Raw genomic sequence first — 15,948 nt, forward strand, 5'->3', positions numbered from 1 at the left:
ACTTAAACATGCTGTGGCTAAGTTGTAACACCATCCCAAGTCCAGCTGTTTGGTTTCTGTTCTTTGTAAATATAATAATGTAAATATTATTTACAGAAAACCAAAGCATGTATCTCTTAATTTACAGTATTGGACTATGAAAAAATAGTACATCCAAAGTATAAAAGTAGTGTACAAACATACAGAAAAACATAGAAATCTTTAATAAAAACAGTGAAGTCTTCAGATGAACTTGATCTCTTGGTGTGCTTTGCCATATGACCAAAAATCAAAGAGCAGAGTCCCTTAAAGCCAAAACGGAATTTGAGTTTACAAAATAACTTTAAATTCTTAGCTATTTACAATAACAATGTAAATAGTCTTTGTAAAGGATGATACTTTTTGCCAGGACAAGGAAAGGTGAAACACGACTGAGTTGTCATTGCTAAAGCAGGATACTGTTTCCCATGTACATCTTCCACACCCAATTCCTTTATAAGTCGATTTGAACCTCTCTGTAGGTTGCACAGCTTGTATCTTTCCTATTAAATAGTAGGGAACTCACCAGAAAACATCTCCATTAGGACTGATTTCCTTGGCAGCACTGGCTACACAATATTCTAACTCTAGGAATAGCATTTCTACATTCTGCTCTTTCAGAAGGTCAGAGAACTCACACTACAGCGAACTTCCACTCCAAAAGCAAAAGGCTGGATGCAGACAGCTGGCAGGCAAGTAAATCAATCAGTTTGTAAACAAGAGTACCTGCTGAGTAGATTGCAACCCGATCAATGCCTCTGTCCTCTGCTCGCAGCTGTTGCAAGAACACCCCGACAGAGTCTGAGATGGGCTTCAGGGTGAACTGGCAGCGCTCGCGCCGCGACGGGAGACTGACAGAAATCACAGGCAGCCCGTTCTGGTACACCACCGTCACTTCTGCAGAGAAACACCACCAACAACAAGTCATTGTCACAAGGTAACAGATCTGCTCTACTTGTTCCACGGAGAAGAGGCAAGCCTGATTACAATCTGAATATAACACATTAAACTTGCAGCTTTCTCAAGAGATGTGGCCAAAGAAAAATGGAGGTATAGCAGAGATTCTCACTCCAGTAACTTGGCAGTATTTTTCTGTACTTTGTGAAAGTTACTTACTCTAAACACAGCCACCTTTGTTCTAAAGACAACATGATATCTAAAAGCCATAACATGGCAGCACAGTATGTTTTGGTTAGGTTTTGAGAATAAAAGCATTTTAGACTATGGAAGACAAAACATTGCTGTTTACAGCAGGATTTATAGCTCAGGAGACAAAGGCAGATTGTGTCTATTAGGAAACATCAAGGAAGGACCCGCTTCAAATGTTTATATTCTTGTTTAGTTCTGGTTTCTTCCTCCTTGTCCTGAGGCAAAACATGTAAGAAAGCAGTCAGGAGCATGAGGCTGTAGCAGAACAGCACTCTGAGTTTAGGCTTCAAGGTCATTTAATCTAAAATTCATGGGATCAATATGCTTTGTACTTCGCCAGACAGGCATTACTACTTAGGTGTAGATAAAACAAGATTTTTCCATTTCTTTGGTGCTGCCAAAAGCTTTTCTGAGGGCATTCTTGAGGATTTCTGTAATTCTAAAATCAATGGTAGTGACCGGTATGAGCTGTAGGCTGCTTATTATTTTACTGCCACAACCTGCCCCGTGTACTTCGTGAGATCCATACATAGAAAAGAGAAGTCAAAAGTTCATATTCCCTAAGCCCTTTACTGAATCACAGTCATAACTGTCCTCAAGTGAGGTAGTTGCTAAGATATAACAGCACACCTCAAAAGGATTTGCTTTTATAGGTGTGTTTCATATATAAAAACACACAGGGTTTTTTATTGCTTAGAGCATTTCTGTGTCTCAAGGATGGTGCAGTCACACCCACCCACAATTCATCTGCCTCAATATCCCAACCTGTTGTAGTTCTGGTCAACTCCTGTCTCCTTAAACCCACTGAACTCATGCACTGACATGCTAAGTCATTTTAAACAGCTATTATCAAAACCAGCCAGTCAAAAAGTTAACAGAAGTAGAAATAAAGGCAAATAATTTTATTTTAACCAGCAAAGAGAACTATGGGGACAAGTCCTGGGGCAACACGTATTTCCAAAAATGGGGGATTGTGGATATTGAGAAAGGATTTACCAAGTGCATTTGTACAAAGCTAGAAGAATTCTCTTCTCATTCTTAACTATCACACACCTTCATGAAATGAATCAAGCATAAAAAAAGCTTTTTCCCTCTTGCAAGGGATTGCTGCCTTCAAGTCCTTAAAGACTAGATGGAAGCAGCCAAGTATGGTCACCTAAAACAACTAAAGCATCCTAAGAGGCCCCAGCATTTGAAAACCTATCAATGCCTGCTCTCAAGACTCAGACATCTGACAGGATTTTAGTAGCTTTAGTGTTTTGAAGTGCAGGCTTCAGAGACAAGAATCAGATATTTACTGGAAAGAAATAAAGCAAAGTGCTAACATATTTGGACTGCCAGACAGAATTTAGAGCTCCTTAGCAGCAGCTGTTATGACACCAGCTATCAGGTTTTCTTTACATTTAAAATGCTACCTGGATCACACAGGCAGTGAGGCAGATTTTTTGCAGAGAAGAAGACAGAACAATGTTTGCATTTACACTTTTTCCACATATCCCCATCAGTACCACAACACAACCAGAGCTCCAGGACTGCCAGCTCTGGAGGGAAGTGCCTGCCAGGAACAGCCCTGCTGCATTTTAGGAGTCATCAGCATTAGGAGCACAAACAAAGCCTTTCACTGGGATTTCCAGCTTAGGTGAAGTATTAAAGACTAAATTATTTCCCTTCAAAAGACAGGGTCCATAAGCCTGTAAATTAAAGCAGCTGCTTTATGTTTTCCTTGCAAAAACCTTGTAAAAGTAATTTCCTAGCTTAATTCACTGGTGGGGAAAGTCCATGACTGCAGGTTGATCCTCTCACCACCTCCCACATAAGCAATGCTGGTCAGATTTTTACTGCATTGAAGAGGGAAGAGGCAAAGAAAAGAAGGAAATCTGAAGGACACAACAACACAAACCTAACAGACAGCAGCAGGCAGCTCCAGTAGAAGTCATTAACAAGTCCCTGTGATATGGCTGCCTCACTCTTCTCTCCCACAGCCCTGTGTGTCTTCTGCATCTACTTCACAAGTTACTAAGGGGACAAAGCATTTGGCACCTCTCTAATTACAGTGCTAAGGTTTCAGCTAATCTTCCCCTAGCTAAATTTTAAGCCAGGATTTAAAGGAATGGGACAAGTAAAAGAAATTAATTTTATACAAGTGTGCTGCACTTACATTTACAGTCACCTACAGCCTGGCCAGGAATGGTGCTAAATGAGACTGTGGGGGATTTGAAAAGCTTTACATGCTGTATTAAATGTGGGGTTGCTTTGAGGCATGAGTTCCAACCAAGTGCCACAAAGTTTTGACTCAATCATATGTGCACCAGCAAGACGTCATGGGTATTTTTTTTTTTTTAATATTTCTATTTTCACCTAAGATCAAATTGAGCAACAAATGAGGTCAAAATGAAGTACAGTATAAGAAAAAAGTGTGGCCAAAGAAGTCAGTGTTGAACATTGGCTACTGGTAAAGACAAAGTTATAGGAAGAAATAATGAGAGAATTATTCAAGCACAACATGAGGAAAAGTAAAATCAAATCAGCACAGGCAGATTTCTTCTCAACCTTACACACCCTCTCACTTCTACCTGTTTAAGCTGCCAGGTTTTCATGTAAGCTCTGCAGAGCAGTCATGTTCTCTTTGTCTTGCAAACTTGTTATCCTGGCAGGGGAAGCAGGAACCCTTCATTTATTAGCTTTCAGACCTTATTAACAAGACTTAACAAGGAGAGGATCCACTCCATGCCCAGTCTGTCAGTTCCACTCCCTGTGCACAGAATGCAGATGTTAAGCAGCTGAAAGCTGCTCCTTTACTCTTAGCATTATGGCTGAGAGTTTTACAGTTCCACCAGTGCATCCTTTTGCTTTGTGCTCTGACAACCTTATCAAAAAAGCTTCATGCCTGAGCTGTCCCAGAATTTAAATAAAGGAATAATATTGCCTTGGCTTCAAAGCTTATTTACTGTAGTAAATGATGCTTTTGACTATTGTGGCATGGAGCTGAACTGCACTTTTGTTACATAAATGAACTTTAGGGGGCAGGTAGGGTCAGGCTGAAGGGACCACAGTGATTCTTCTGGTGCCACCTCCCTGCTCAAGCAGGGACATCCCAGAGCACATGGCACAGGATTGTGTCCAGATGGTTCTGGAGAACCCCCAGTGAGGGAGACTCCACAGCCTCCCTGGGATATCTGTTCCAGTGCACAGGAGATTTTCCTCATGTTCAGGTAGAATTTCCTGTGCATCAGTTTCTTGGCACCACTGGTCAGAGCCTGGCTCCAGCCTCTGGCAGCTCCCTCCAGGAAGGAGAGCACCCTGAAGGGCAGGGGTCATACACACCTCACAGCTACATCAGAAAGAAGGCTGGCAAAGAGACTTGGACAGTTGCATGCAATTCCATGTTTCTTTACAAAGCCTGTCCAGTTTGGTAAGGACAGTTCATAGAAAAGCTGCCCGTTGCCTTAATGCTTCCTGACTTTGTTCTCTCTGTCACTTCCTTAGCTCCAAACTGGATTGGTGCCCAGCCAAAGAAGCCTCCACCAGAAAAGGGGGCAGGGAATGAAACGTGAGTTGGGGAAGTCCAAGCGAGGCAGGAACTGGTGTGTACTCACCATCAGAGGGCACTACGGTACTGCAATATACCACTCTCACGCTCTGCCAAGGAGACAGCCGCTGGTGCACCTGGAAAACACGGGGAAAAGGACAAATGTTCAGAGTCGGGCAGGATCCGGCCTCCTCCATCTCCGTGCCCCTCCCCAGTGCCCGCGCCGGGCCCTTCCTCCGTCCGCAGGAGCGGCCACAAAGCCGGAGCGCCTGTCAGGAACAGCCTCTTCCCTTCCCATCTGTCACCCCGCAGGGATTCCCCCCGCAGCCAAGTTCACCTCCACACACCTCACTCTGCACACAGGTAGCTGGGAGTCTGGAACAGAACACTCGTGGTTTGTTTTCCCTAATGTGACACGGATTTTTAAAGCCACCCAGTCAAGCAGTTTTAAGGAATCCATTTAGCTGACTACACAGACACACAGTAGAAATCATAGCAAAGCACAAGTCTTTAAAGGTTACAAAAAGAAGTTTTTTGCATAACCAGGATAGATGTTTAGAGTTGTGGATTAACAGGATCATTCTCTTTGGTTGCTTTCCATGCCAACATTACTTTTCTCATGTCCTTACAGAGAGAAGTTGAACTCAGACATACAGCAATAAACATGCCTGTGCATAGAAGAACAAATTGTTCCAACATAAAAAGCAATAATTGTAATACTGAGCTATAAAAATAAAAAATAACAACAGCCCAACAGGAAGAAAGCACATGAATGGGTTTGCATGTTCTGCAAACTTAGCAAGAGACTCATTCGCCCATGAAAATCTACAAACAGAGTGATTTAAAGTCTATTTTTAACATTATATTACACTGGTTATTTACTAATCCTTCCCCAACACTGAAATTGCAGCTCTGGCACAAAGCAGGCCAACTGCAAACCACAGTAAGGGGGAACACCAGCTCTCACCTGTCCCTGGTGGTTCACATTTCAGTGGCTAGCCTCGGATTTTGCAACAGCTGTTGTCCAATTTGGACATTCCTGCAGTCTGGGATACTTTTTCTTTGCTGAATGCTGAAACACGGCTGCCAAACCTACATTTTTATAAAGGTATCTTACAGGGAGGACTTGTTTTAATAAACTTGTAATGATGTTTGCAAACAAAACCCAGGTTGCTGATTATTTCTCTGCCAAATTGTCCAGACCTCTGTATTTCATGAGGTTACCTTGCTACTTGCCTTGTGCTCTGAAGCCTGATATCCAAACCAAGGATAGTTTCCACTGATCTTTCTCAAAAGCAGGACCTTTGGCCCTGATGGTCACTGCACTGACAGCTCTAGAAATGCACTGTGACATGTGCTGTATTTGTATTTCATTTCTATTCATTTTGACAACAAAAATCAGTCATTTTCAATTTGCCTCCTCTCAACTGCATTTTCAGCTTCCCAGGGTCAAATCAGACAGGAAAATAAGTGGGCACCAAACAGCTGTAACTCAAGTAGGAAGCTGAATGCTTCAGCAAAAGTAATGTTGTAAAAAACACTTGCATGTTGGGAACCAAAGGGCAAATTTGCTTTTTTACAAGTGAAATAACCAAGTCTTCTCGACTCTGACAGCATGTGCTGCTGTTGAGCAATCAGGATTACCCCTCCCATTTGAAAAAACCCAGGTTTTAGACTCAAAACTACCTGAGAAAAACACAGCTACAATCCCACATGCTGTACAAATCCAGCTCTGTTGTCTTGGCATTACTGTTATATTATTAACAAAGTCAGAAGCTTCAAGGATAAGATGTGGTGCCACATGCAAATCAATTTTCAGAACCAATTTTTACCTCAGGAGGGGAATTTCAATCTTTCCAAAAATAGCATCAGATACAAAAACAAGTGGGCAGAATTCAGTCAGTGAGACACAAACCCTCCTCAGTCACACAGCACTACCCCAAAGACTGTTTGTAGAAAGGTTTTACCTGATCCCACAGCACAGCTAGCACTGACATGAGGTTTTTACTGCTTCACTCTCCCTCTCTACACAACATAATTAATTCATTTTCCAAACACTGCACGGCAGGACTCTGCTTTTCCACCAGATGTGGACAGCAGCCCAAAAACACAGTTCTCAGAACATCCTAAACCCTGCTAAAGCCAGCATTATCCTACTGCAGAACAACCATGGAGCTGGAAGATATTATCAGGTAGCACAGGCAAATACTTTGCCTTAAGGCTACGAGTATCTGACAGACACAAGCTCACTCCAGAAGCCTCCTGCCCTGTAGAACAAAACAGGGAAAAGGCAAAACAGGTTGGAAAAACCAGGGCATGTTAGGTGACTCATCAAAAACCCGAGGTGTCCCCAGACTTAACCCCTTGCACAATTCTTGCATCCCAATATGCGCTGAACCCCTCTGTTTGTGAACACTCCCCTCCCCAGCAGTGTACATTTACAGGAGAGGTGCTGCCAGAACCTTTTACAGGAGAGATGCTGTTAAACACTCGTATCTGCCACTCCTGCAGCTCTGAACTGTGCTGCTGGTGCAATTCCTTATCAACAAAAACAGTCTCTGCTTGGCAGGAAGGGAAAAAGAGGAACAAATGAGCTCAAAAAAGAGCAGAGCCCAAGATGTCATGGTATGTCACCCAAGGTTAGCACGAGCTTACAGAGCCATCCATCATTTCTATTCCTGAAGGGAGACTGTTGTTTTAACATTGAGATGGAGAGAAATGTTTGAACCCATTACCCAATGTCTGCAGCTCAACAGCTTCATACAGGAAGGTGTCAGAAGGCTGAAGCTGGGGATCAGAGCAGTGCAGGGCACAGAGACGAACCCCTTTCAAGCTTTACTGACCAGATCTGCTCCTCAGATAAACAGGCAAGAGCCCACCCCCCTTCAGCAACCAAGTGTGCAATAACTGCACCCAAATTTTAGTCCATACAGGCTTGTCCACCCCTCCCAAAATAAGCAATTCTTGGGAGTGTGAAAAGCACCAAGGCAGACCACAAAAGCAAAAAGCTTTAAGCACTAGGATAACTTTCTGGGTCTCACAGGAACACATGCAGGAATTCATATTCCACATCCATCAGATCCTTCATTTCCTGCCTTATCTGCAGTAAGATGCATGCTAAGAGGCTCAGGGTTATGCAGCAGCTGCGCTCCCAACATGATTAAAGGAGCAAGAGAAAAAAAGTGCCAGTCCTCTACCTAACACTAATCCTTCCTCCAGGTCTGTATTAGCCAGCCCAAAGGCACAAATAACAGCATCTCCATAGGTCCTAATGTAGCTTTCTCAACACTACCTGGGTGACAAAGTTATCAAAGCCTTGCTGAAAAAAATCAACCTTTTGGCTACCAGTGAGTGCTCTATGATGGAAAAAGAGGGAGCAGGTCCTGCTCTCCAGGTATGTAATTATCAATGATGGAACACTAACAACTTTAGGAGATTGAGTCTCCAAACACTAATTAAAATCAGAAAAGAGGCTGACCAGGAAAAAAAACCCCACACCCCAAGCATGAAAAAAGGTGAACATCTGACTCTAGAACCCAAGTAAAACATGCTGCTAACTCATTACCTGGAGTGCCAGTGCAGCAAGAACTGCAGAGCTTCAGTGAAAAACAGAGCATTCTCTGCATAAAAATTTCTTACTACAAGTAAAGCATTGAAGAGACACGTTTGCAAGTGCTTCTGGCACATCTATTTTACAAATTACCAGGGGCCTCCTTTATATGAGGCAGCCTTCAGTCTGATCCACAGCAGCTCACCTTTTCCAACAAGAAACAAATATTTTCCCCTTTATCCCAACTTCTGCTGCATGAAACACTGAATGTCTTTCCTGGCTCTAAAAGTGGTTACCCTAAAACCTCCAGGCTGGAATCTGAGTGGTGAAAATTGCTGTGAGCTTCCCCAAGCAGCCCCAGCAGCCCAAGCCACCCACCTCAACCATGCTGAAGGGCTCCATTTATCTGCCTTGAGCTCATTCCTGCTCCTGTACTCTACCTGAGAGATTCTGGTCTCTCTTAAACAGGATGTTGGAATCCTGGAGGCTGAGAATTTCAGACTCCCTGTGCTGACAAACACTGACCCCCAAAAGATAACAGCATTTGACCTGAGGCTGTGGAGAAGACTTCCAAAATTGAATAACAGAACTAAGATTATGAGTGTGTAGTTTGATTAGAAGTGTGTAATATCACACAGTAGAGAACTTGGAGTTTAAAGTTCTAAAATATAGGAATATATATAAGATAATAGTTTTAAAGCAGTAACTAGTCCTTCTTCTTCATGAGTTTGAGTAGTATTTTGTAATTAGACAGAAAAGTTCACATTGACAAGACATGAGTGATTAGTTATTAAGCTAAAAGTAAAAATAATTTAAGTGTTATTTCTTAGATAGTTTTTCCTTAAAAGACCTTGTAGAGATAGATACAAAGCCATTTGTGTAACTTGTTAGTGAAATACTGTAGAACTCACAACTTTTAAATAAAAACAATAATATAAATAAAATACAATATAAATATAATATATATAAATATAATATATATAAATATAATATAAATAAAAATAATAAACATCTAAGTCTATCTCAATACCATTTCAAATGCTTTCAATCCCAACCAAAACAAAAAAAAAAAAACCCAAAAAACAAACAAACAAAAAAAAGACTCAACACAGTACCTTGATCCTAAATTATCAAAGTTCCCTTCTGTCCTCACCTTTTCCTTCCCCTTCACACCAGCTGTTTGCAAAGTAAAGGAGTCTCAGGGCAAAGCTCTGCCCTGACCAGAAACCTGCTGTCTGAGGGATGAGATGTGTGACTTCCCAACACAGCCAGTGGTTTTGCACAGCACATAAGCTCTGCCTGGATTGAAGCACACTGAGCTGTGAGGGATTGACTGGGGCCAGCTGCACAGCCAGCTGCTCCCAAGCTCCTTGGGAACAGGACAGGATAAAAGGATGAAGGCAGGGAGATCAGTCACCACTGCTCACTGGCTTAGCAGACTGGACTAAGGGAAAGTTGATTTACTGCCAATTAAAGCAGATAATATCAAGAAACAGCCTGAAATGAACACTTTGCCCCTAACCCAACCCTTTATCCAGGATCCAACTCTGCCCAGAAACCCCTCAGGCACTGCCCACTGCGATCCCTCATCCCCTGGGCACCCCACAGACTCCTCAGCCCTGTGACACCCCACAGAGACCAGAGACTCTTCAACCCCAGACACCTCTCAGCCTCCTGAGACACCCCACAGATATCAGAGATCCCTCAGCCCTGTGACACCCCACAGATATCAGAGACCCTCAGCACCATAACACCCCACAGATATCAGAGACCCCCTCAGCCCCATGACACCCCACAGCCCTCACAGAGACCCCTCAGGCCCAAGCACCCCACAAGGCCTTCAGAGACCCCTTAGCCCCATGACACCCCACACAGCCCCCACAGAGACCCCTCCCAGCCTCAGGCCCCCCACCCAGTGACTCTCAAACCAGTCTGTCAATAAAACCTCTGACAAAGGAGCCAGTGTGGGGCTCTGAGCACTCACAGGACCTTGCCAGCCCGCAGCAGTCCCTCACTGAGGGCTCTGAGGGCAGCAGGTGACCAGGGGAAGATGGCAGCACGTCATGAGGGACCTGCCTGCTGCCAGTGCCAACCTCAGCTAATTCCTGCTAATTCCTCCTCAGCGTCCTCCCTGCCCTCCTCAGACACCTCCAAAGGGACCAAAACAGGCCTGTCTGCCACTGGAGATGTCTGCCTGCACCTCTCACCCCCTTCTTTTCTTTCTGGGGTGCCTGGACACCATTGCCCAACTTCCAGGATCTCTCTTTGAGAGACAAATATTAAAAAAAAATCTCCATCTTCTTTTGAAATTGAGCCCAACTTTACCAGGAATTTTCAGCCCTCTATGGAAGATGTTCTCCAGCTTCTCGCTGTGGTCTCTGGATACATTCACACAGCCAATACATCTGTGTAGTATTTCCCAGAAGAAATAGTCTGGGCTGCTGTTCGGGAGCCTGGGATGTGACAGAACAGCCCCTGTTCCTACAAGGGTACAGCTCCTACTTCATCCATGCAAACTCCCTCTGGATACATTCACACAGCCAATACATCTGTGTAGAATTTCCCAGAAGAAATACCTTCGGCTGCTGTTTGGTAGCCTGGGATGTGATAGAACAGCCCCTGCTCCCAGAAGGGTACAGCTCCCACTGCATCCATGCAAACCCCCAGGGATCTGGCTGGAGAGGGAATGCCCCTATACCCAAGAGCTGTGCCCTGGTAGTGACAGCAACAAGACAAACACTTCTGAGCACCATTTCCTCTAAGTCCAAACTGCTGCCTTTTTCAACTGTCTCCCAGGACCCAAACAACACTTGTCTGATTAAATCCCACTGGCTTGAACTGATTCCTCTCTCTCTCTTTGACAGCACGCCCTTGCTCCATCCCACTCAAGAGGTCAGATTTTGCACCAAAAAGAACATTTTTCGCCCACTGCCCCCACAGGGCAGCGCTTCATGCGGATGAAGGTCAAGCAAACAAGAACCCGTCTGAACTGCAGTGCTTTTCTTCGTGAATTTTTTTCTTCTGTGTTTTAAAATCAGGCTGCAGACAGACACACAAAAAAGGGCAATGCCAGCAAGATGTGGGAAGTGTTATTCCTTACGTTTTGAAGCACTTTGTATGACCTATGTGTTAGCAAACGATCTTCATTTGCCTCAGCTCTCGTTCCTGCCTGAATTTTCTCTTCTTCCAGCATTAGTACAAAACTCTAGCATATCTGCTAGGAAGGGAACATAAACAGGAGGTGAGCTATAAATACTCCTTTCTCATCCTGCTTCCTTTGCCCATCTGCCTAAAAAGAAGCAGGTAATCCACAGTGTCCAGGAAGAGGAGGGGGAAGGAGGAAAGAGATTAATTCTCTGCAGAAAAGGGAAAAAGCAGGGATGAAGTAACTGTTCCTCATCCTTCATTGTGCCTTTCTCCCAGGCATTACTGCTGCTCTGGAGACACTGAACTGAGGAGTTGCAGCAGGAACTGTTGTTGAGCAGGAACATCACTGCATTTGATGGGTGTGATTGAGCCTCTGGGAGACAAGAGAAGGAAGAGGAGGTAATAAATGGGAAAAAAGTTGAGCTGACATCTTAAGCCCATCAGCCAGGCAGAATCCATTGCTTTGAACAGGTGCTTCCCTTGCCACCATCCACACCACTACTCCCTTACCTAAAAACCAAATCAAAACCCGAAACCTTCTCTCAATCTATATTCTTAATTGTATTGCAAGTGCCAACAATTTACAGAGAAATACCCAATTCCTAACTTAAGGCAGGGTACACCAGACACTCACACTCCCTCTTTCACCCATCCTTCACAACAGACAACACAAAACGGGGCTGGAACTTCTCCCTGACCGTTTGTGATGCCAGATCACAGTTTCACCATGAAAATATTTTTGCTTTAGTGGAGCAGGATGGTTTGGATTCCACTTCTTTAACACAATCCTCATGGTTACTGGGGAAAAAAAAACCTGAGAATTTTAATTCCTTTGAATCCTGAAGGCTTGAAACATAGAACTCAAACAAAACACTAGGATGCATTTAAACTTGTCAGCTTTGAAACCTGAGAGCTAAACTCCTTTCCCTAATTTCCAGATTCATCACTTGAATCTTACTGAAAAGGTTTCTAACTCTCTTCTCAAAATTAAGGGGGCTGTCAACCACTGTTTAAAAAAGGTTTGAAGAACTCAGTGAGTTCTGAGCTCACTAATTTCAGGGATTTTGTCTCTCTCAGCCACCCACAGCTGAAAACTGCATAACCAAGAGAGAAGGCATCAGATGGATTCCCCTCAGCCATTTCCCCAGGGCAGCTCAGCTGTTATTTTGTTGTTTGCTTTCTTGTTTGATTTTTTTTCCTCTAGGACTTACCAACCCCATTAGGTAACTCCTTTAGCCTCAGTTAGAACCAGTTTCAAACAAGAGCTCTTGCCCCTCTTCTCCCAGTGGAAAAAGAGTTTCCCAGTGAGGAGGAACCAGCGCCTCCCTGACATCCCTGCACTCCCAGCACCAAGAATGAAACAATGAGCAGAGTTACAGAGTGAGACTCCCACAAGTGCAAGGGAATTCCTTCTGCCTGTGTGTGCTGGGGAGCAGCCAACTCCCACTGGTTTTCCAGGGAAATAAACTCAGAAAGGAGGGAACCTCACTGGTGGAAAGGCACAGCAGGCTCGTGCAGACTTTGGAGTCAGAGCCAGCACATGCACAGCTTGGGAGGATCTGCACAGCCTCAGATATGGAGAGGTACAACATCCTGCAAGCCACAGCACATCCCACTGCTGGGGGAGTCCTGCACCATCAGCTCCCTGCAGGAAAGCACAACACAAAACAATCTCATCTCTCTGGCTAACTTCACACCTGGGTTTGGTCCAAAAGGTGGTGGAATAGAAAGGTAAGTACTCTGAGACAGCAAGAGGCTGTACCCACAAAGGCACATCCAGGCAGTCCACAAAAAGTGGTTCCTTCTCTGGGATTATGAGCCTTACAGGGTGAGCCTAGAGGCCAAACTCACTTTAGGATTGAATCCTTTATGAGGCACTTAGCAGGGAACTTCAAGAGTGTTGCCCAGAAGTACCAGAAAAGCTTTATAGATATTCTGATTCTCACAAGTTCAGTCCCTAAGCAAAAACCTAAGTTTGGCTACAAATACCTGCAGCCAATTCACACTGGCCAGGAAGAAATACCAAAGTAGGATGTTCAACTTGGCATTCTTCCCTGCCTTCTATAATCAGTTTGCAGCAGTTTACCACCAGGTGAGATTAGTACAGTAAAAATCAATCCTTCTGCTACACACATCTTCCCACACACATCTCATGAAGCCCTGGAAGAATCCTCCAGTTGATTAAGGGTAAATGCCTGACATTCTCCCCCTGGATATGCTGCTTGCTATAAGGATTGTTATTGTGCAATTCTGGCTTCTAAACCCCTTATGTTCCCTGGCAAGACTAGAGCAACAGAAGGAAAAGAAAAAAATTCCAATAAAAATATATGAATGTTTAAAGCCATTAAAGAACTCAATTTCATTGTGCTACCAGACCACAGCTCAAGGATACTTACACACAAACTTAATATCCCCATATGTTAATGTTTAATGTCCTTTGGTTAACGATGCACTTTTACTTATTTTGCAGGACTGCCCTCCTCCTGTGCCCTGGGAGAGGAGATGGTGCAATGCTCACCTCCTGTGTGCCATCGGTACGTGCCTGGAGAGGCAGCTTGGCACAAGTTAAAGCAGGAGTGAAAGGCAGTGCTCTGCAGAGGCAGATCTTTATTGACACACCAACAACGTCCAGGAAGAACACAAACACGTTAAATGTCAACCTGATGCTTAACTAGTGTGCTCAATTCAGTCCCCAAGGTTTCCCAGTTCAGCTGTTCCCTGCTCATCTCACCTGGTCTGTTTGGGAGAGGGGGAGGTCACAGAGTCACAGAATCCTGGAATGGTTTGGGTGGGAAGGGACCTTAAAGATCATCTTGTTACAGCCTCTCTTCCCATGGGCAGAGACTCCTTCCACTATCCCAGGTTGCTCCAAGCCCTGCCCAACCTGGCCTTGGACACCTCCAGGGATCCAGGGGCAGCCACATCTTCTTTGGGCACTCTGTGCCAGAGCCTCCCCACCCTCCCAGGGATGAATATTGCCTCTAACCCTGCCCTCTGGCAGTTTAAAGCCATTCCCCCCATAAACAGTCTCTCTTTCTGTAGGTTCCCTTCACATACTGGAAAGCCACAATTAGGTTACCCCAAAGCCTTTCTTCCCCAGGCTGAACAATCCCAATTCTCCCAGGCTGAACAATCCCAATTCTCCCAGCTTTTCCTCACAGCAGAGGTGCTCCATCTCCCTAACCATAAGAAAGTAGGGTTAACCCCTTCTGTACAGCACAGGCAGCACCCACAGGCTATCCTGCAGCATTCTGTGCATGGTTTCAGAAACACAAACTTGCTCCTCTGGAGGAGGAAAAGCTTTTATCACCTGTGGGACTGCTCCCCAGACTGGAACACTCCCTGCCTCATCATTGGTCATAACCAGGAGGCCCAGAGATCAAAAGGTTTTTATTTAATTGACCATTGATTAAGGGAATGACTGCAACAGCATCTCCTAATAGCTCAGAGCTATTCATCTGAGCATCTCCTGCATGGCACTGCTGTGCTGCAAATCTGAATGGAATTAGGCTCAGATGCAGGGAAGCACAATGGAGGCATGGACAGATAAACTTTGAGGAAAGCTGTAAACTGAAATCAATCCCTTCATCTAGGAGACAGTGCACCCTCAAAGCTCAGTCACACCCATCACTCCTCCAGGCTGAGCCTGTGGGGATCAGAGGCTGGATGCCCTCGGGAAGGGCTGCTCCCCTGCAGGTGCCACCTTCAGCACCAATCCACCCTGTCCCCTCCCACACCTCCCTCCTCTGTCCTGGCAAAACCAGACAAAACAGGGTTTATGGACACACACTGTGCACAAACCCACCTCTAGTTTATATAATGATTAAGTCCAGGCATCCAAGTTAAAATCACTAAAGAATCTTTAAGAAAAACAGACCTATGACTTCCCCTAACTTATCAAGTTAATCACTGCCAGGATGTGCGATAAACCAGGATTACCCAAACATTTCTTTCTACCTCTTCATTTAAAAATACTGTTTTCTATAAATTTTCTGTCCCCCAGATCACAAGGCTTGTTTTAGTAGGATTTTAATTGAAATTTTTCAAATTGTTTCAGCTCAAGTATTTTCACTTTGTTTTAAATGCACAGAACATATAATATACTGGGTTTACACCTCTACCTACAATTTTTTCCCCATGGAAGCTGTTGCAGCTCCATCCAAAGAATAAAAGATAAGGAGGATCCAACACCAAACAAATCCATTTTCAACAGCCAGTCCCAACAATTGATTTGAACTACTTGCCCAATTATAACCTGCCAAGCACACATGAGAGATGCACATGTTGCACAGCGTTTGCAGTTCACACTTCTTTCCTATATGAAGGCTGAGGATTAACTCATATTAAGAGAGATTGAGAAGCCTTGGAAATGAACCATTGGAAAAAAATTACTAGAAAAATGAACATTTTTCTAGTTATTAAGGCCATTTAAGAATGAACAGACCTGGGAAAAGAGATTATCCTGAGGGAGAGGGATTTGGAATGGAAAGTAACAGGAGATCTTTGGCTTGATCACTTCCTTAAAGCTTTTCCAAATCAATTAAACTGGGTTTAA

General features: G+C 44.1%; 1 protein-coding gene across 2 annotated transcripts in view; it reads right to left on the bottom strand.

Annotated features, from left to right (window-relative positions):
• MCU (mitochondrial calcium uniporter) overlaps nucleotides 1-15,948 on the bottom strand; it is an 83,615-nt gene that overhangs the window by 6,449 nt on the left and 61,218 nt on the right. For both annotated transcript variants that reach the window (XM_058810311.1, XM_058810312.1), the window contains exons 2-3: nucleotides 4,764-4,833; nucleotides 745-915 (exon numbers count right to left, since the gene is read on the bottom strand). In XM_058810311.1, the coding sequence (XP_058666294.1) occupies nucleotides 745-915; nucleotides 4,764-4,833 (241 nt within the window). The remainder of the gene's footprint in view (nucleotides 1-744; nucleotides 916-4,763; nucleotides 4,834-15,948) is intronic.

The sequence above is a fragment of the Ammospiza caudacuta genome, chromosome 9, assembly GCF_027887145.1.
Source record: "Ammospiza caudacuta isolate bAmmCau1 chromosome 9, bAmmCau1.pri, whole genome shotgun sequence".
NCBI classification, from domain to species: domain Eukaryota; kingdom Metazoa; phylum Chordata; class Aves; order Passeriformes; family Passerellidae; genus Ammospiza; species Ammospiza caudacuta.